Source organism: Sipha flava, unplaced genomic scaffold (genome assembly GCF_003268045.1).
Source record: "Sipha flava isolate LNK unplaced genomic scaffold, YSA_version1 101_pilon_pilon, whole genome shotgun sequence".
NCBI lineage: Eukaryota > Metazoa > Arthropoda > Insecta > Hemiptera > Aphididae > Sipha > Sipha flava.
The window spans coordinates 997,342-1,020,971 of NW_020271715.1; the positions used below are offsets into that span (position 1 = coordinate 997,342).

General features: G+C 32.0%; 2 protein-coding genes across 2 annotated transcripts; both read left to right on the plus strand.

Annotated features, from left to right (window-relative positions):
* LOC112680607 (transcription factor SPT20 homolog) lies at positions 1-4,122 on the plus strand. The gene is made up of 2 exons (XM_025550766.1): positions 1-228; positions 2,033-4,122. The coding sequence occupies exons 1-2, from the start codon at positions 208-210 to the stop codon at positions 3,662-3,664; spliced, it is 1,653 nt and encodes a 550-aa protein (XP_025406551.1). The 5' UTR covers positions 1-207; the 3' UTR covers positions 3,665-4,122.
* Positions 4,123-20,831: 16,709 nt separating this feature from the next.
* LOC112680559 (mediator of RNA polymerase II transcription subunit 15-like) lies at positions 20,832-22,906 on the plus strand. Its single transcript, XM_025550691.1, has 2 exons — positions 20,832-21,174; positions 21,245-22,906. Exons 1-2 carry the CDS (start codon positions 21,106-21,108, stop codon positions 22,733-22,735), a joined length of 1,560 nt encoding a protein of 519 aa, XP_025406476.1. The 5' UTR covers positions 20,832-21,105; the 3' UTR covers positions 22,736-22,906.
* The last annotated feature ends 724 nt before the right edge of the window (positions 22,907-23,630 follow it).

Consider the following 23,630-nt stretch of genomic DNA (forward strand, 5'->3'; position numbering starts at 1 on the left):
CGCGGTGCCCGCTCGTCCGGCCAGTGTGCCACTGAATAAGACGATATCGTTTAGGACGTTCGAGACATCGCTGCAGTGCCCTTAACAGGAGCATGAGTTTTTATTTTTTAAATTGAGTTTAAAACAATAAATACGTCAATTTGAAGCCTTCTACTGGTACTCCTACTACTTATACTACTAATACTTCTACACGCAAGCAGTGCAATCATGTACGCCAAATACTTTTGGGTGAGTAATTCGATCACATTTTGTAAACTTGTATATTATATATCTATATATATACTTTATCTTTCTATTATGTTTATATAATATAGTAAACATGACGCTGAATATGTAAACAGTACTTGTTATGCTCTTTTTTTTAATTACATTTTCAACTGGTAGCAGTACTTAACACAGAACTTCTATTTAATATTATTTAAACTCATAAGTATCAACGAAGACGATTTCTTCGCATGGACTTAACCGTTCATTTAATTTAAAATAAGATTATTTTCAAACCACAACTTCAATACGATAATTGATTTGATCTGATTACATGATAATATTCAATTAAAAATATTATATTTTGTTAAACAATGTTGTATCAAAGTTATTGGTTAAGGATTTTCGTATAAGCACTGCTTACAGATGTCCTTTTGTTCCGAGTGTATAATGATAAAGTCATATTTCTATTCTATTGGTTTTCAATAGCATGCAGGGTATCTATATGAAATATTTAGGTGGATAAAAACGATGAAAACCGACATCGCTGACTGAAAGTGACACACGTAAAAGATTAGAAAACAATGGTACAGAGAATTTTTTTTCTTAAGATTTTACAAAAGCGGTCGATAAAACTCCATTATATTATAGACTTCCTTAGATATATATTTTTTACGCAGTCACGTTAAGACCTTGGTCCTTGATACATTTCATCCTCGTGCATTGTACACGCACGTTCAGATTACTCGGGTGAGACTGTCAATTATGTTTTCTGACCACGGTTACTCAGCACGTTCGATAGTTGCGATTGACGGGAAGAATACATCGTTGTTATGATTGTATTACAGACCTTGAAACGAAAATGAAAAACTTATTTTTCTTTAACGCAAAGATATACAAATATATATATATATAGGTAGATGGATGTATTTGTGTTTAATATTTTACTCCGAAAACCTACGCGTCAGTGGTCTATTTTAAATTGACCAGCGAGTATATAGCATTATGCAATCGATTCCCAAGCCAACACCCATGACACGAATGTTTACGGCGCCGTTTCCCAACGGACGCGTATCAGAAAACAATAATCGAGGTTCGAAAATCATACTTACTACAACTAGGTAGTATTGTAACTACAACTTTTTTTTTTCTTTTTCGAAAACAAAATTAATATTGAACGTTTAATCGTAGACCGGAACATAATAAGCATAGACCCGTGGACAAATGCGCTTTCTCTAATCGTTATCTAGGCTTTTATTATCTGTGTTCGTCATCACGCGTAATATACAATAACCGTTATACAATAATGATTGCAAAACAACGCTCCGTAACATTTCTCACATTCACATGGTCATTACATTATAATATCGTTTTTTTTTCTAATTTTTTCGTAAACAATGATGTATCCGTTATTAATAATTCGTATTCGTTAAAAGAACATTTCACCTCGGGTCAACTCAACCGTCCGACTTGTAGGTGTGTGCGTGCGTGCGCGCGTGCTATTTCTTAAAGATTCGATCGTGATCTATACTGCCGCTTAGATCTACAATAATATGTCCTTGGTACTTCGCGATCACGGATCAACCGCATTGTAATATTCGGGTCACACGGTTCCCCGTGGGAATCTTATCGTTTTCAACGAACCGGCCGACTCGACGCGTGGGTAAAATTAAATGATTTATTTCACCGCGATTGTTGTAGCGATACGATCCGGGACGGTGAAAATGTGATTTCGCAGTGCATATCTTCCGCCGAGCGAGCAGCCCTTCGCCGCGACTCAATCTCGTACTTTCCCGTTTTTCTTTATCCTCAAATTTTCTGTCCACAGGGCGTGTTGCTCGTGACACTGCTGAGCACAGCGGTGGAGAGTAGACGAGTAGGCGCAAGACCGGCCGAGGACGATGCGGCACCGCAATCAGATGTCGAACAACAGTTTAAGCCGGTGTTGATCGCGCGCAGACCGTTGCAACAGCGAGTGCCGGCCACCGAGGTGGAGAGCGAGCGGCAGCCAGTGGTCGTGGTCCGCCAGACGCCGAGGCTGTTGCAGCAACGGCCGCGCGAAGAGGAGCAGGACGACGAGGAACCGCAGCAACAGGTGCTGATCAGGCAACCATCGCCCAAGTCGGTGCAGCAGCTACGCGCGCAACCGCCAGCGCAACAGTTGCTCCAGCAGAGGTCCAACAAGGAGCAGCAGCCGCAGGAGCAGCAAAAGGAACCGACCGCGCAGACCATCCGGAACTTCAACAAGCTGAACGACGACGGTTCGTTCACGTTCGGCTACGAGGCGGATGACGGCAGTTTCAAGGAGGAGACACGCGGTACGGACTGCGTGGTCCGCGGCAAGTACGGTTACGTGGATCCGGACGGCAACAAGCGCGAGTTTTCGTACGTGCAGGGCAATCCGTGCGACCCGAACGCCGCGTCGGCCGAAGACGACGACGAGCAGCAGCAACAGCAGCTGGCCGGTGGCAAACCGGACGAGGAGGAGAACGTACCGGCCAACGTGCCCAGGCCCAAGCCCAAGAAGAACAACAACCGGCCGACCACCACGCTGTTCCAGCAGACGTTCGGCGACTTTGAGCAGCCACAACCGCAGCCGCGCCCGCAGCCGCAACAGTCCGTGGCCCCTCGCCAACCGGGTCGCCAGGAAACGGTGCGCAGACCACCACCCCAGATCTTGTCGCCCGTGCAGCAGCAACAGCAGTTCGCTGACCTGCCATCGTCCACCGTGGCACCGTCGTCGCCACAGTTGCCGTTCCGGCCTTCCATCGGATCCGCGGACAACCTAGAGTCGGCTATCCGCAACCTGCCGCAACCGTCCGGCAAATCGCAGCTGGTGCCCGCCGGGCCCAACTCACCGCTGTACACCACCGAGCTGGTGTTCGACCCATCCACCGGCCAGTACAACACCGTGATATACCAGCAGGTGCCCAAGCAGCCGGTCGGCATCAACATCAACCAGCGCCTGCCCTTGGCCCCGGCCAGACAGCCGCAACCGCAGTTCCAGCCGCACTCGCCTCCACAGTTCCAGTCGCAACCGCAGCCGCAGTCGTTCCAGCCGCAACCACAGTTCCGGCCATCCACCGTCCAGCCGTCGTTCCAAAGACCCATTGAGTTCGACTTCCAGCGACCGGCGCCGTCATCCGCCGTCCAGCAGCAGCAGCTGGTCCAGCAACAGCAAGCCCTGATGTTCCAACAGTCGCAGAACCTGTTCAGACAGCAACAGAAGCAACAGCAGCAGGCACCGTTCCAACCGCAGTCCACGCAGTTCTTCCCGCCGCCGCCGTCCCCACAGCAGTCGCAATTCGCTCCGCTGCCCAAGCAACAGCGTTTCGAGCCCCAGCCGGAAGCGCATCAGCAACAGTTCGTGCTCGTGCAGCCCGGCCGGACGCCGGGACAGCAGAGTTTGGCCGCCGGCCAGATCGACGCGTTTCTCAGAGGCCACAACGTGCAATTCTAGACGAATACGTTTTTATATTTAATTTCTATTTGTAAATAGACAACAACGGTATATCATACTGCCCGCGTGGCACGTGTACACGGTACAACTTTACTAACGTGCTCGACAACAATAACAATAACAATAATGCCCGTTTCGTTTAAGCTTGATTAAGAATGTGCAACGCGTTTCGCGTTTTTAATGCGTTTGATACTCCACGCGCTATTCACACCCGTTCGGCTAATCGGTTTCACCGAACGCAGGTGAAAGCCACGAATCAAATGTATACTTCGCTAAATGCTGATGATTTAATTTTTGTTTTACTTTGTTTATTTTTATAATAATTGTTTTTCTTTCTTTCTTCTGAAACGTTTGATCCTCGTACCATAGTAATGTTTCGAGAACGAAAAGAAAAAAAAACAAATATGCTCAAGTTCTCTCGATGTTTGTAAATAATAACTTACCTTTTACGTTGTATATTATTCTATTATATTATTATTATTATCTTATCGATGGAAATAAAAATGAACAGTGTGAGAAAAAAAATTACTGTTGTTTTCACTTTCCTACGCGTACGATCAGTGCAACGCGATGTATGTATACGTATCACTTCCGCACCTGAATCCGGTTTGCTCTAGATGACACAACCCGATCGTGCGTTTAATTGATATGCGCATATATGTACATGGATCCAACAACCGTTGACCCAAATTGGATCGCCGTCCGCCGCAGTCGATGGATTTATATCGGGACGAACCGCCGCGGGCGTGGTGACCACAGGTCGGCCGTACAACACTGTATGTATATCACGTCGGGTTCGAAATAACATAGTTATGTCATAATCACAATCCGGTGGACTTCTGCAACCAGCGCAACGGAACGATAATGTCACAACAATATTGTGGACCTATTGTTATAATACATGATGGGTGAAGGTTAAAAAAGAACACGGCAGAACATATATTATCTAAATATACAACGCATTACACGTGTATTGCCATAACGATGTTGTGGAATTTACTAATATTATTGTTACAAGTACATTGAAGTGCTGTTGAACGGTTAAACTCGGCCGAAGCGATAGAATAACAATGAAAGCTATTAGACAAGCGCTGGTAATCTATGATAATCTATTGATAATTATTAAATAGCTATCGCCGTCTAACGTAGTGAACGTCAGCGGACGCACGGAAAATCCAAAACTTAAAAGAAAACTATTTCAAATGTAAATTCCATAGCTTTCGTCTTGTATATATGGATCCAACTACACTCCGTTCCTATTAATCTACTGTTACGTTCCTTTCGTAATAATTATACGTTTACGTTTACACACGTTTCGAAAGAAACGAAAATATACAACATTCTAACTTATTGTCTCGTCGAATTTCGGGAATGTTTCGCTATGTTATACTATTAGCCTAGAATGAAAAATTATCAGCATAATAATCAAAATTTATAAACAGCATGTATAGTTATAAAGGCTATCTCCCAATATGCGATCTACCAAAATGGACGTGGTCTACCATAATAATATTAATAGTATAAATAAAAAAAATTTTAATTTATTAAGGATCCACAAAGCATAATTTCATATTTCTAAGGAAAGCATCAAAAATATTATCTCCATTATATTTTTCCTCGGTCATTTCTTTGGTATAGTTTGACTTCATTGCCACATTTGTGTCATTGTTTTGCACAAGGTAGTAGGTTATAATCTTGCAAGTATTTGACTATAGATTCTTCAGTTAAAAAAAAATTCATAAAATTCTTTAACTAGCATTTTAAAAACTAATTTTTCAGCTCAAAATTTAAAAAAAATTTTTTTACCACAAACGACACTAAACCAAATATAACTCAGTAACCTGTATTTTTACATGATAAAATATATATATCGTTATGAAAAATTAAGATAAGACATATAAATTGGTGGATAATAAATAGTAATGACTGGGGATTCCCAGCTGTAGGTAGAACACATAACATTGGTAGACCGCATACTATACTTATATTTATAGTTACGTAGCACACAAAACGGAGGTAGACCGCATATTGGGAGATAGCCAATATAACTAGGGCTAGGGTAGTGTAGGATCTTGCATTATTTTTTTTTTTAGGATTTACAGGACATAGCTTTTCAAGCACTAAATGTGATTTGGTCATATATGAGTCCAAGTATATAGTTTTTAATTTGATTTTATTTGCATTTTTTGTACTCTTATGGATTTAGGGTCATTTTGTAGCATTTTTCGGTCATTTTTTCAATTTTACGAGCATTTTTTATACTTTTTTGAAACCTAAGTAATATTTTTATACATTTTCATTAACATTAGATGTTCTCAATAAAAGTTTTGAATTCGTAACAGAAATAATATCATATTCAATATCTCAATAATTATATAATTATTATAAAAATAGTGTACTAATACTCGGTATCAATAATAAAACGACGTATATTTTACAACAATAATCTTCGTTTCAAAGTTTTACATATATTTTTTATTTTGTAGTATTTTTTGTTGTTTATTTCTAAAAAGTTCATGTTGGCCATTATATGATAAGTCCAAATTTTAAACTGTAGTTATTAACTTTTTTTTTACTATTTTTCATAATATTATAACTTAAATAATTTTGTACCGAAATATTAATTAATAATTAATATTTATAAATTTATAATGCATTTTTATAATATTTTAAGATCATTTTTTATCTTTTGGACATTTTTAAGGTCATTTTTTATGTTTATTTTGTTATTAAAATCCTAGCCCTAGTTATAAACATTCATGTAGAATATTTTCTTGAAAACTAACAGTTTCTCAATTATATTTTTGCTTCTGATGAATGAATAAATTATTTTTTCAGATATCATTATAAATAGTGATTTTCTATTGTGAATCATTACATTTTTCGAACGTGTTCCGTTCAGAATCTAAAATCTAAGACTACTACTACTACTACTACTGTTGATTCTATTTTCAATACATTTCTCAATTCGATTTCATAAGCACAACAATTAGTATTCTCAAACGACGAATATTTATATCTAATGTCACTCAGACGGACACTCAATAATAATGTATTTTTTCAATGTTATTATTAATAACAGTTTAGAATTTAACTGTATATATTTTTTAAGTTCTCAATTAAATATTCTTTATTACATATTTTAATTAGACTGCACAAATAACAATAATGTTTAAAAGCATGATGATTATAATGATTATAAAATATTATAAATAAACGTCAACGTTATACTTATTTAAATAATATTAAATATACTCTCAATAAATGTATTTTATTTCCACAGTTAGACACATTGTATAGATTGCATAATACCTGACAATAAATCATTATATTTTAACTGAAACGTATTTACTAATTATTTATTATTTATTATTATATATTATTATTATTATATTATTATATATATTTAAAACAAAAAAATGTAATTTTAATATAATTAAATTATATGACGGTGTACCGATAAAGTGCAAAACTATAACGTATTATTGTAATATAAAAATATTTATACTTGGTAGTTACAAATATACTCATTACCTGTACCAATATTGAATTGTTCAGTTATTTATTTAAAGTCTAATAAATACATTTTTCATATTCTTATTGCATATGCAATAACATTAGAAAATAATCTGGATAGCTGGAGAGTTATATGTTATATTAGTTATATGAATAATAATAATAATCCTTTAACGTAGTTCAATTACCTAGTCGAAAAAATAACTATATGTTCACTGAGAACAATTTACCGTTAATTATAACTATTATGTAATGTTATAAGTTTATTGATTAATACCAAATAAAAAAAAAGCCCTAGGCTACTTGAATTATTGTGTCATATTTTAGATATTAGGTAATAGTATTTAAATTAACTAAGTTTCTAATTTTTAAATATTCTGTACAATTGATTACAATTAATTAACAAAAACAATATTTGATAATTTCACAAAACAAATAATAACCACTAAGCTAATTATGACTTTCGGCTCTATGTACAATATCATATCATTATTGATGCTATATTGTTATATAATGTTTATTCTCTTATCTTGATAAACAATTTATGACATTGATTTAATTAAATTTTAACTAATAATATTAAAGTTTAAGGACTATGAAATTTTTGTTCACACTAAAGCTAATAAGAATGCTATAAAATTGAACTAGAGCAAACACAATATTTATTTTCAAAAAATATATTTTTTTTTTTTTTTAACAAAAACATTAATTGTTATATTAAAGATTCGTATTTTTTTTTTCAATTTTTTAAAGTAATATGGTTAAAAGGACAAACGGTTTTTGATAACGAAAACTGATTGTAATTCCTGGTAGTTATAAATATTACTTCCAAGGACGTATTATTCTTCATTATTATGTATTTGCAGTAATTACTAATAACTAACATATAAAAGTTACGATTTTGGGGATTCAAACCCAATCAGGTATATTAGGAAAATTTATATTTCCGTATTTATACACACACATAAAATCATTAGTTTTGATCCTTGTAACAGATATTAGATTAGAAAAAACAAATAAATCAATTTTTTTGTCAATATTTGTTAATTGTTTTTAATGACAGTAATAGTTGCTCTTAAATACCTTAAAAATCTATTTAAAATATTTTTTTATGTAAATGCTTGACCAATTTTGTACATTTATTACACCGAAATATTACAACAATAAAATTAGAATTTGTTAATTTACATTTTACAAAATGTAACAAACAAAACAAACTATGGTTTTATTATTTTTTAATAAATTATTTTCAAATAAGTATCCTATTCCCATACAGGTAAGTTATTGTTTTTAATATTAACTGTGTTAAATATTTATCAAATGTTCACACTTTTAATTATAATTTACCCTATTGAACAATATCTTGGTTTTTGAATTCCAAACTTATTCGATGTCAGGACGTCTTTTTCTTCTTTTCCTTCGTCTTTTTCACTAATATTTAGTTTCGGCACGGTTCATTGTCAGGACGTATAATAAAATACACGAATTATATTTTACTTTCTTTTATTTCTTTATAAGTAGTATTTTTTTTTTTTTTATGTTTTCTTTAACTTTAACCTACCACATTTGTATAAGTTTAAAAATCAATTATTTTAAAATATATCTTGATAGAAAAACTTTTTAATTTTTTTAATAAAATGTTAATAGTTATTTTGCTTCTTTTGAATACAAACAATCTTCTCAGTAGTTTTATTTTTCCCTAATTTTATGAATTTCCATTTGTATAATTGATATTCAACCGATTTATGTACGAAATTCAATCGGCGAACCAAATATTTAATCCATGGTTTACAAATATGCAGTGTAAAAGTTGCGTAAATAAAAACAAATTAAATGAACCAGTTTTCAATAAGTAAGCAGGACACACCCATTTGTACGTGGAATGAGGATATTCGATAACCGTCCATCTGGGTTAGGTATATCAGCTTTCTCCGCCTAGCGCTTCGGAAGTTGACAGATTGCGACCAAATATTATGAATCCAGTATGGTCGATTTTGTACCCGTATTATACGAGATAAATTGGCGAGTGATTACATCAGACCAATATGTAGTTCGACATTTATTCTATAGACAAGATGCTATTATGAACATGGCTGGCCGGTTCAATACGAAAAACTACTACAAATTATATGCTTTGACTTGAAATAACTTGTGTTAAAAAAATACTAGCTTTCATCGCGTTTTTTTTTTTTTTTATATATATAAACATGAATAAAATTGGAACAACTGAATATAATAATTATGTAACATCGATTTATAAAATTAAGTACAGTAAAATTCGTTTCCCATACATTATAAATTGTAAAAGACGCAACAATGGTCAAAACATTTGACAATGTTTTATTTCATAAATATTGAAGCGGATTTTATATTTATTTATTTTTTTTGGTTTAGTATGTTGTTGATTTTTTTTTTTGGTATAGACTAAACATACTGAGTGTGAAAATTCCAAAACAATAAAAAAGGTATAAATTAATCTTAACATAAAAAGAACCCACATTAATCTTGATACGCTATAGATAGTTAAACCATTACAGCCCTGCTTTTTTCTATTTAAGTTACCAAAAATATATTTTATTTCATCGATATTAAAGTCATCGTAATTTTAAAAATACATGATCGGCTAATATCATTACATAATAACATACATAAATATTTAATAAACATCAGACAATATTTGTATGTGAGGAACGTAATCATCATAAAAAAAACAAATATCAAGGTTTTATCAATCTACTATCTCGTAACAATGATAAATATTGTTTAAACAATTTTATCATATTCAGAGCTACGTTCCAAATTTAAAACAATTTAAGTCCTTGATAAATTAATGATGTATTCAAAATAGATTCACGCATATGTAATATACTCAGAGTTCGATTACAGACTAGTGTCAGCGTTAATTATAGTTAGGTACACTTAATTTAACATCTAGAATCGTTGTTTTGTTTTAACAGGATATCTTCTGCGGTATGGGGGCCAGGTTATTAGATTAATATTTTCTTTTTTTTATCTTTAACATCGCGTTCTCTTAAAAAAAAAAAAAAAAAAAAAAGCCTATTGTTTATTAAGAACAACATAATTGCATTGCACTTTTTAGGTACAATTGTGGCGGCGTTGTCGACAAACTCCAGAAGATGCTGTTTTTGATTAATTAAAATAATCAAAGCTTTTTACACGTACGAAATATCTTATTTAAAAATCAGATTCAAAATATAAGCAAAGTTGAAGAAAATTTAATGTTTGTATATAAAGATATAGAACAAAATCCTTCAAATAATAATTTATGAACATATACCTCGTTTAGAAAAATGAATACGATTAAAATATCAAATATTTTTTAAACGTCTCATGACTTTCTTATATGTGTAATATTCTTATGAAATCTGATAATTTTTTCAAGCACCACTTCCTTTATAAAATCATATTGTTTTGTATTTACATAAAACGAGCATTTAATTGAATTTTGTTATGAAATATTAATTATAAAACACTAAATTTAAATATATTTAATATGAATCAAATATCACTGCATAAATATTAATATTTCCACAACAATTGAAAGCATTGTAGTACATTATTCAGGAAGAAAATATTTTCCAAAGTTTTTTAATGTAAAGCTTTAATTAAGTAGAAGTAAAAGTTTATGACAATAAAAGTTTGCAAAAATTTCAAAGTAAATTTTAAATTCATAAAATTCCTTTTTTACTTCGATAAAAATAAGCGAATAAATGTCCATGCAATTTCAATCTACTGAATAATAAATTAAAATTAAATCTCATAATTATCATTACAATTACATCAAATTGAACTGAAAATATATATACATTTTTATACCATAAGTGCATGTTTTTGAAATTATTAAAAGTAATTTAATCAAATATAAAAAAATATATTTTATCAATAACAAAACAAAATACTAAAAGAAAGCCAATATGTATGTCAACGATAAAAAAAAATCATTAAGATCATGCCAGCGCAGTAATTTGTAAATTAAATACATATATTATGTAAGTAATTCTGAAATACTTTGAGAATCAAATATTTTATTCTACTATTTTTCTATTTATATATATAAATAAGGATAGGCATCTTTCCAATTACGTATATCCATAGTAGACTTCGTTTTATATGACGAGCACGTATATTACCTATATTATAACTCAGTGCGTAAAATTAATACGCAGTAGTTGTTTTAAGAAAAATATTTGTCTCTGCAATATATTCCAATAATTATTCCACAGAAATATTTTAATACCATACCATATAATATATTTAATTTAATATACTTAATTATTATATATGATATTATCATATTTTATTATAGATATACATAAATAACAATGATTAATTTTAAATTTTAAAAACACAGTATTTGTAATACTTAAATGTATAGTTACAATTTTTAAAAGTACAAAAAATATTATTAGGGAAATATAAATAGCAAAAAAAAAAAATATTAGCTTTCTAAAATTAATAACATTATTTTAGCTTTACACTTGTCGAAAGTATACATTAATGAATAATGTGTAAATTATTTAGTAGCTATATATTAATATATTATAAAATATAATAAATGTAATAATTTATGAAAGTAAATATAAATAATTTAAAAGCAAAAATATTTATTCGCATCAAATATATTATTTAAATAAATATTAATTATATAATATTACATTCCTGAAATATGTTAAAAAATTATATAGGCAGTTTTTAAAATAATTTTGGACAGTAAATAATTTGAATTTTTTAATATAGTTTATGCTGATTTATTACTATAATAGTATTTTTTATAATTATTATTTATTTTACATTAGCTAAATTCACATTATTTAACTTTATAAGCTCAAGGTTTTTAAAATTTTTAAACAGTAAATATTACCTATTTTATTCAATTCAAATTATAAAAATTATAATTCCATAAATTTAAGGATTTTTCTTTTTTTATGATTCATATACTTCATTTTTCAATATATATATGAATGTATAATGAATTTTTCATTTGTTTTCTTAAGTTTCATGAAACTTACATTTAAATATAATCTACCTATTATATTACACATGTTTAAGGACTTTGACTCTATTTGTGTAATTTTCACAAATATAATGTACAGTAACATACAGGTTTCATACATATAATATAACAACTGTATATTAATAATCAAACAGTTGAAATCGTACAAGAAATACCAGTACTATCAATGGGCTGTATTTTTTTCTTTAGATAACAAATAATTGAACTCCAAGGCGTATTTTCCTATGTAACATACATACATTTCTTAGAGTGTTTTGAGTTTTTTAGGCTCATCGTTTACGACTAATAAAACTGAATGCTTGAATGTTCAACGTAATTCAATTTGAAAACAATGACGTGGATGAAGCATTATTTTTATGTTATTTCCAATGTTGATCAATATACGTCTATATGAATTTTTCCGTCATTTTATAACATCGTAAATCCGTTATTCCCTGCAGAGTATATCGTGTACAATTAAATTCAATAAAGTCGTAAAATATGTGCGGGGAAATGAAATTTATCCGAATAAAAATTAAGCATTACGTATAAATAATGTATAATAAATGTAAAAAAAAAAAAAAATGTTTTTCGCTGGAAATCAAGGAAAAACATTAAGTGCCTTGAACGTTACTTTCTGCAATTAAAGTCAGGTGTTATAAAGTGAAATCGTTGAGGTTGTAAGCATAACATCTTGATCTTGATCTCATCTCAAATGATAATAATATGTATAAAATACGTATCCATAAAGCGAATCCAGCACGTCGGCGAACGACGAACATTGTCCGGCGCTGGTGTTACACAATTTCACGACACATTCGACTAATAAGTTATCTAACAAACTAAATATACGGCACATAAAACAAAAAATAACATTTAAGTTTTCATCCGTTATTAGAAAACAATGTTTGAATTATGATAATTATTCTTAATTTAATTTTTACGTGAATATAGCAACATAATGAAAATCACACTTGATTGATCAATACACATTTATATGTACGGAAATACGACTGTAAGACAATTGTTTAAAATTAATAAAACCATGTGATTCATACATTTACATTGTATCTCGAATGTAATACGACAGTCTTACGATGAAACTGTATTTAAATATATCGAAAATCTTCTTTCTTAATCAACCCTGAGTTTTAAAATAAACATATCCTTATGACATAAAATTACTATTATCTGTTACTTTTTTACTAATTACTTTCCGTAAGATTACCTTATTAAATATCAAATAAAATAACTTAACATAAGCCTAATTTATAAGTATACTAAAGTTAAAATAACTATCAATCTAGATATAACTGGTCATTCAAAGATAAACAATATCTTAAATATTATGTAGTGAATAATTCAAATAAATTATACATTATTTAACATTAATGAAAACAAGTTGTTATTGCTGACATTATGTATAGCTATTAACAACATTCAAAATTTAGATTCAAGATCATGTCAAATAGGTATATCATATACCTATTACTTATAAGTACAACATTTGTAATAGAAAATCTAAATTATCATACTTAATGGATTCTACTACACGTTTTTACAATACAATCAACAAGTCTTTGTTTAGAATTATTCTTACACAAAAACAAAAGCAAGTTTGATAAAAGTAACCCTCATTTATTGTAAAGAAGCAATAACCTGTTAACCTGTCATATTACGAGTATAAAACAGAATAATATAATAAAATGTTTAAGTTATATATGAAAGCTAAAAATGTTTATATGATATTGTATTAGAAAATTCATTTTCATATACGGCAGTGCTTATGGTGTAATTTTGTATCGTTTAAGTAATACGTCTTTAAAACGTATATATAACACTAAACAGGGAATTTTGTTTACCATCATATTTGTAAACATAAACATAATTTAGTACTTAATAATTATTAGTTACATTGATTTAGTTTAATGAGTACATGGATATTATGATCGTATTAAATTTAAAATTAACAACATTTGATTAAAATAATATCATAAAAAACTAATACTTTCCTAGATTTTAGAAAATTTATATTAGAAATAAAAAAGTTTAATTCAAAGAAGATTTTTAATATTTAATAATTAATTAGTCTTATATATCTATCTATTTATTTATTTATATTCTTCTAGATACTTACATCTATTAATACAAGGAATCATCCATAGTGATAGACGTCGCAGTGTAATACTAAAATATTAATTATTAATTATGTACATAACTACAAACTGCTAAATACACATTCGTTCATCCATTCAATATTGCCGTATTATTATTATTAAAACTTTAAAATCCAAAAAACATTTATAACTATCTTAAGGAATTTATCAAATCATAATAAACCTAATCTAATATGAATTTTCCTTTAATTAACATAAAATAATTTGTATTTCAATACTCATTAGTACATTATGTATATACTGCATTGTAATACTTCATACGAGATATATAAATTTAATACAAAGACAAAATGTATGTTTATATTTTTCATTTTTAACAATTTGAAAAGAAAACGTACTACTAACTAATTATCACCAATACTATTTTCATATGAGTATTTATTGTTTTCCCTTACACATAATATATTTTCTTGAACTATAACAATTTTCTTTCTCTTTCAGACAATACGAATTTATAATAATGAAATAATGTTGTGATTTATTCACGTAACATCCTATAATTTAGTTCATTGTTTATTTAAGTCACATAAATTACTTTATTGGTATTTTAAAATGCGTTATGTGATTCGCTTTCATCAATCAATAAGTTAAAATAACATTTCTACATATTTTTGATCAATACTCGTAAAATTATAAAATATATTGGAGTAATATGATCTTGTTTTAAATATTGTATCTAAAAGAAAGCGTATAATATTGGAACTAAGAGTCACACGACCATAACTTAAAAATAAACTAAAATATGTGTATTAAAAATATACAAACGCATGCATTTTCATTTTTTCCCCTTCGGTAAATTATACATATTCTATACTTGCGTATTGTTTACATTCATTATAAATATAAAATCAAGTGCAGGGTTAATGCATATGAATAATCCAGATACGGCAGTTCTGCAATTATCACACCACAAATTTATTAGCATATTTTGAATTGTTAAAAAAGTCCTTTTGTTGAAGAGCTTAAAATTTAAAACATGTAGTGTTCAAATAGAAATAAAAATTACTTGCCACTCAAAAGTATGAAAAAAATATAAAAAACAAATATAATTAGACGTATTAATTAATTTTCAATCTGAAGATTATATTATAATGTCACATGTGTGTTAAAACCTTGATCAAAACATATCTTGTACCAACATGAATTTTTATAAACAAGTTTAATCTATGCCTCGCTAAAATAAAATTTACAAATAATAGAATTATGTACATTACTTCCTTGCTAGTCTACTTGTTTATTTTTAAAAAAATTCAAATATTTCTGGATAAAATATCATAACAAATCGGTGGGTATCGGTATTTCTTTTAAATATTATTCGAATTTGTCAACCGATAGTGCCACAAACGAATTTCCGTGGTTTTATTATAAATACAAAAAAAAAATAGTAATCGTGATGAGTTTAACTGTGGACGTGATAGGTACGCGTGAATTCGGCTTGCTAGTTTTCTGTACCAAATCTTAAACAGCAATAAACGAACGGAAAAAAACGAACCGATGGGGTTTTACAAAACAGTTATGATTATTATTGAGCAACCGGATGACCGTTTAATGGAATGGAAATTATTTTCCCAGTGAAATTCGTACACAAAATAATAATAATATGGCAGTTAACACACGCGTAAGAACGGGGTCACAAGACTGTCATTCTCACGAGGCGGTCGGTTCGTATAATACTATTATGTACACTTGCGTATAAAAATTCGTATACACATGCACGTTGTGTATACACATGCATTTTCATTTGCGACGTTATTGCACACGAAATTGTTTCGAACAGGTCATTGGTCGTGTACATATTATGCATACATTCATACACTCATATGTCCACGTGCTGGTCGTATAGAGTAATCGTAGACGTAGGGAAACCGTCTCTCCGTACACCGATCAGAACACTATAGCCCAGGGGTCAGCAAGTAATTTATATTGGAGTTCTAAAGATTAAAATAATAAATCAATGAGGTCCAGTGAAAACAATCTTTTTCAAATCTTTATATTTTAAAAATAGCAGTGCAAAAATAAAAATTATTATTTGGCTGTTACATTTAATTTATATTAAAAATTACAATATCAGGAGTATGAAAATAAAAGTTGACAAGGTCCAGATTATTGTCTTCCACGGTCCGGATCCAGACCGTAGTCCGCCAGTGACCAACCCCTGCTATAACCCGTTGGCTTGCACAAATAATCAAACGCAGTTGAATCTGCAGACCCGACACGACGACATACGTCGATTCGTAATAATCTGGGCTAGGATTTGTATGCAACAGCATGTTTCTTTTGCGACTTTTGAATATTGATTTTGTCAGTAATGTCCATGAATCATCTCATGATGAGATAAATGGTGGTGTTTTTATTTTGCATGTTTTTGCATATTTTGGATAAAATGCATATTATTGCATGTTTCGATTTTAAGAATGCGAAAAATGAATGTTTATTTCGCCAACTACATCATGTGACGTTGAAGAGAGCTTCAGTCAATACAAAGCCATACTACCATTCAATCGCCGATCATTCGTTTTCGAAAATTTAAAAATATGTGCTCGCAGCATGTAACACACGTAGTGAATTTAAATTATACATTTTATTTCTAAATGATTTTATTTTATTTTATTTTTCAATTATATTATATTAAGACAAACAGCCAACTACTGATGTATTTCAATAAATAAATATTTATTTTTTTTTGTAACTAAATTTTTGTGTTTATCTTATTATATATATTTATAAAAAATTTAAATGCATATTTTTGCATATTTTGGTAAATAAAATGCATATTTTACAATTTTTTATTGCATACAAATCCTAGCTCTGATAATAATATATAAGTAGACACAAATATGCGCGCGCGCGGTTCATACGTACAATATCATATATTACACCGGACCGAAGCCGGATGTTATGTTCTATAACGTGGCGCAAACATTAGGTATAATTTCATTATATTTTTGTCCGTGTTGAATACTGTTGACACAAACCTTGACGGAAAACCGATTCGTTTATTCGCCAGTCCGAAACGACTTATAAATATTAACGAACATTCGTGTATAGGCGGACGCCCTTGCCTCATATGTCGGATTAATTAACACTTTCCGTCGATACCGAACATTATTCGTTGATAGCATAATTACATGATACTCGGTCTTCCATATCGTATGTAACGATCATTGTAAGATCAGAACAGCGATCCGTAAATTTTTAGATTCTTGTATGGTAGTCGTAAGGATTATTTCAGAAGTCTCCGTGCACGATTATCCCTTTTAACTCGAAAAATACGTAACAACAACAAAACATTTATCAGACTTTAACAGTTTGTAATGCATTATAGTTTTTGAAATTTAAATATTTCATCGGAAAATAAGTTTTATCATCTCGTTAACTTGTAGGATGAGTCTATTCAATATCGATCAGTTATCACCGTTTAAAACCTTTAAGGTGGGATACACTATTAAAATAGTACCTAATTAGAAAGGAATTTAAAGACTAAGCGTATTTAAGACGGATACATACAGTGCGATGCGAATGGTGAAAAGCTAAGTAAGTATAACCAAAGGTGGTCATGGACTAGTTAAAAAGTTAAAGTTAATTTTTTTTTAACTTTTTAACTTAACTAGTTTAATTGGCAATTGAAATAACATAGCTTTTCACAGTTGATTTAAAAATGATCTATCGAGTTAAACGTTTTTGAAATTTCTCGATTATACGTAAATATTAATATAAAATTTAAATAATCATGTAAAGTAAAATGGTCGCATACACTGTACATTATATGTCATATTATATTTTGTAAGTTGGGTGTCCTCCTTTGGAAATTGGGTTCTGGCTGTGAAAATGTTATGTATAAAAAATTTTAACTATAAAGATAAATAAATATGGAAGTGAGTGGCCAATTGATGTGAATGTCATAGTATTTTTAAAACACTTCGGCGCCACTGCTCTATATTATGATAAAAAAATTCAGTAAAATTCTTTATTATAATTTAGGAAATTAGATCTTTTTAAAGAACGCAGTCACTTTTCATGTGATATATAAATGAATAAATAATCATAACTATAGACATTTAATAAATTTAAATTTTATATTATAAATCTACACAACTTATAAAAAATAACTACTGATATCTCAATAAAAACAATTTTTCGTCAAACATTATAAATAATAAGGCATAGAAAAAAAATGTATAAATTCTTAAAATTATATAAAGATATGATAATGAAAAAATTCAAAATTAATTGTTATTTGTTTCAATAATTTATTTACTTGGCGAGAAATTTTTTTGACGAGTATATAAATATAATTATAATTAAGTTATAAGGCTTATTAATTTTTTTTTTCATTATATTTCCCATCGCATAAACTAATTCCTCAACAGATAAATAAATTATTGAAACAAATTATAGTACCTAATTTAATTAAGTTTATTGGGCATTTATTCGTAATATCATATCTTTATGGTGATTAAAAATCTTATGAATGAAAGGCATATTTTTTTCCTAACCATTTTTTACAAGGAGCTCAACGAAGGATTGTATTTACTCTTACTTTAGTGTAATAATTAAAATGTGTGTGCGTGTATTATGATGGAAAATCATTATTCGAATTCTCAATAAAAAATTGAATTTAATAATAGTTATATTATTTAAAATTACAAAATAAATAGCAAAAAAACTATAATATTGTGTTTTATAATAATATTTTATTATAATATTATGTTATTTCATTTACTGATTTGGTGTACAAATGTTGATAAAAAGATCTTAATATCAAGTACATGTTACTAAAACATTATAAAATAAATGTATAATACATCGTAATCCGAATTACTCTTTGTACGGTCTTGTTACAAGATCTTTCACGATTGAGTAAATATTTTTAAACTTAATTATAAGAGATTATATATTTTGATTCATAATAAAATTTAACCATGTTCAATTTTCACTATCAGAACAATAAAACTACCAATGTACTAAGTTTTATTACGAGTACAACTGAAAATCAAAAATATAAAAAACTATAATATTAATATTTTGGGTAAATAATAAATTTAGCTATCGTCATAATAATATTTTATTGTCTTATATTATTCGAGTTATAACTTGTACGTAATTTTGCGAACATTACAGAGAATATAATTTATACTTCAACTATAAAGACCTACATTTATTATGACTTCATTCTTTATTGTTGGCAGAGATCGAAATCTGCAGTGATTTAAAAATTTGAGCATATAACCTTTTTTCATAAAATGATAGTCTTAAGTCTGTCAAGGCTTATTTAACAATTGAAGCTACTGGTGTTCAATAATAAATAAAATGTAGGTCATTTGATACAATTTATTTTATATTTCTTGTTTTATATAGTAATAATTTAAATTATGAAACACATTTCTCTAAAAATATTAGATTCAATAGCTCGCTATTGTTAGAGTTACCATAACCATAGTTCACTGCAGCAACCACATATCGTTGTTTTTATTGTTATTGGATTTTATACTCCTAAATAAATATTAATATCCACGAAATCTATTAAGTTACGGGTACTATGGAGAACATCACCTACTTATGTAGATTCAGAACTCTAATCGAAATAATCAATTAAAAAATGACTATCTTGGACTCAGGCACGGTTATTTATTATATAAATAGATAATGAAATGCGATAACTTATCGTTGATGAAAATATAGAAGAAATTTTCTTAATATAATTTATTTATATATTATAAACATATAAACTTTACTTTCGATTTAGCTTTTGGTTTTTCGATATCTCTTTAGATTAAAAATAAACACTCAGTGTAGTGCAGTACAATAAATTGCAATAGAATACGGTAAAACAATGTGCAGGGGTAATGAAATCAGCATCAAAGCAAAATAAGTACTTTTATCAGTTATATTATACATTACAAATAAAACGATTAATTATTTCAGTGATCAAAAACTGATTGTGGTCGAAGGAGTCAACAAAATATAGTATGTTCTTACAAATGCATTAAATTGATATGATTATATAAACATGCACTGGTATTAAACTGTATGCATAGAATTGTACCATAATAATCCGATTATTACTCTTTATTCCGAATATTATACGATATTATTCTTACAATGTTGGTACGGAATACCGAAAGTAACATAATATGTTACGATACACATAACGGTGTATTTTGATCTTATGGAAAAAATCAGTATGCACGGTACATCGAACACCGATACGAAAAAGGTGAATCGTAAAAACCGTCGAAAACAATAAATCTAAACCGACCCTACGCATGCACTTTCAACCTCATTTATCCTATTCATCCTATTTAAGGAAACGTTACTCGGCTTACCGTATCCGCGTGTTCCGACCGAGTAACGGACGGAGGGCGTAATTTCACGTATCGCCTTGGATGGGACGCGCAACAAACGTATGTGCAACGGAATCGGTTGCAAAAACGAAACAATAATATCGGGATGCAATACACTCGGGTCGCACAGAAGAGGTCCGCGTCGAGCAAATCGTCGACGCGGGATGTTTTGGAAGAACCGGCGGCAGAAAAGAAAGTCAACCTTCGTTGACCTTGGACCTTTTGAGTTCGCAGCGTTGAGGTCTATTTGACTAACGGGGGCTCGGAGTGACAGAAAGTAAGGAACGAGAAAAGTCTGTCGAAACTTACGGGTTCTCACGAGCGGTTACTACACACCGTGCGAATTTTCCGTCACTTTCGCACGGGGCGGCCCGGCCGAAATCTATTTAGATGACCCGCAACGCGGCGGCCGTCGTCAATTCACCCGGAGCAATGGTCAGGTCCACAACCGCGGTTCAGGTACGTTATGATGTTTGCCGTGCACGACACGCAATGAACGCAATGCGTAACAATGGTTGTTTTGCCGCAGGTGCTGCTACTGTTTGCGTGCGCCGCGTTCGCGGCGTCCGTCGGCGATGAACGGGACGCTGAACCCGAGACCGTCGCGGCGACGAAGACCACGACGGCGAGCTCGGCCACCGCGGCCACCACGGCCACCGCAGAGGCCGCGTCGACGGCCTTGCCAAAGGACGTGTCTATCATCAAGCAGATCAACAAGGTCAACGACGACGGATCGTACACGTTCGGATACGAAGCGTCCGACGGCAGCTTCAAAGTGGAAAGCCGCGACGTGGCGGGCAACGTGAAAGGTATGTTCGGGTTCGTGGACGAGTCGGGGCAGCTGAAACGGGTGACGTACTCGGCCAACAACTCGTCCGGCTTCCAGGCAGCCGGAGGTGCATCGTCGCCGTCGCCGCCGTTGCAGGACTCGTTGGCTGCGCTGTCGTCCTTGCAGACGATCCCTCCCCGGAAGAAAAAAGACGACGAATCGGTGTCCAACGACGGCAAGTCCACTGGCGGCGTGAAAAAGGTGCTGGTGTCCAAAAGACCGGTCATGGCCGCACCGGCTGAACTGGACGACACCGATCGGCGCCGCGGTGGCAACGACTTGCGCAGGCAGCTGCCCAGGAACGAAGAAGACGACACGCCCGACGTGTACGGCGTCCACAGCCGGTCCAGCCTACAATCAGGTCCCGTTTCACCCATCGTGTCGGCGCTCATGTCCGAGTTGGACCCGATCATGGCGTACAGGACGCGGCCGACCACACTTCCGGCTTCGTACGACACCGCACCGTCACCGCCGCCGACAACGCTCCCGACCGACCAGTTCGTCCGACGGATCACGATCAGCAGGCAGGCCCAGGAGGATGACGAGCCATCGTCACCGCAATACCGAACGGTAACAGTACAACCGCAGCAGCAACAGCAGCAGCAACAGCTGTACCGCGGCAGCAAACCGTACCATCTTCCAGCCGCGTATCCGGTGTTGCCGCCGTACCAGCAGCAACCCTCCGTCGTGTACGGTCCCAATTTGGCATCCTTGAGGGACGAGCTCATGGAACTTATCCTGTCGTTCGTGCAAGCGCGCATCTCGCAGCTCATGCCGTACGCGCCTTCGCCGTACCCAATGCCTTACCAACAGCCCAACTATTATGTGCCCAGTTACTACCAAGGGCCTCGGGTTCAAGGATCACCGAGGCTTTCATCCGTGGCTGGGATCGCTGTACAGCAACAATTCACCCAACAACAACAACAACAGCAACAAGACGACTACCTGACGGTCGACCCTGCGCAACAACAATCGTCACCTAGGGTCACACAGACTCTCAAAGATGGGCTGATCCGCATGCTGTTGTCCACTAGTCCGCGGTACGATCCGGAAAGGTTCGTCGAAGAGGGGTCCACGCCCAGGCTCACTTACAGACGGACCACCCAATCGACACCAGTCAGAAACGTGCAGATCATCGGAGAGGACCAAGCGAGCAGTACCAGACCAGTGACCACCGAAACGCCCGACTAACCCTAACCTTCGTCACACGCTCCTCATTCCTAGACCTAGCCCCAAAACAGTTTCAAGTAGTATTTTGTACATATCATATGTAATATTATTATTATTATTATTATTATTATTATTATTATAATTATTTGCAACCTGTTTTAATACACACATAGAAATAATGTCTATTTGAAATCATTTGTCTTATTTATAACTAATCGCTGTTTTAAATACGCGTCACACCTTTGACATTGTTGAGCACCGTCATTGCTGAACCACAAACTATTATTTAAATTATATTTTTAGTTACATGTTATGACGTACTGACGGATATTTTACATTGTCTTAAGTGATACTACTTCGTGATTGCAAATATCTACATAGTAATTAAATTGTTACTTTGTAGTAATTTTTTTAACTGATATAATTTTCATGAGTTTTTCTTTAAAACTGTTATTGTTTTAGAATACAAAACATGATGGAAAAACATTACTTTAATTTTGTTCGTCAACAGTGAGCTCAATAATGATTGCCTTAAAATCGTATAACTAATTACTTTTTACGCGCATCAAACAAGTCAGGAATAAAATCGTCTTAAATTGATAAACATATACATAGACAACATTAAATTTCCTATTTTTAAAAAAAAATTATATTATAACTAAAGTCATTTATCATAGAAATATCGAGTTATTTATAAGTTAAATTAAGTGTTATAACATTTATTTATGATTAATATTTATAAATAATTAATTTAATTATATAAGTTTATACTACAAAAATATTAACTTATTCAAATCAAACTCGTTTAGAGACAGTTCAATTTAATTTTCAATAAGCTTTTTTAGTGGTTACTTAGTTTTCATAAATAATATTAATTATTATTAATTTTTTCATTTCTTTATAATAATTAATTGAT

Excerpts from the sequence above, each read along its gene's own strand:
- LOC112680607 (XM_025550766.1), top strand. The coding sequence starts at position 208 with ATGTACGCCAAATACTTTTGG. Across the intron at positions 229-2,032 it reads TGTACGCCAAATACTTTTGG|GGCGTGTTGCTCGTGACACT; the intron begins GTGAGTAATTCG and ends TTCTGTCCACAG.
- LOC112680559 (XM_025550691.1), top strand. The coding sequence starts at position 21,106 with ATGACCCGCAACGCGGCGGCCGTCGTCAATTCACCCGGAGCAATGGTC. Across the intron at positions 21,175-21,244 it reads GGTCCACAACCGCGGTTCAG|GTGCTGCTACTGTTTGCGTG; the intron begins GTACGTTATGAT and ends GTTTTGCCGCAG.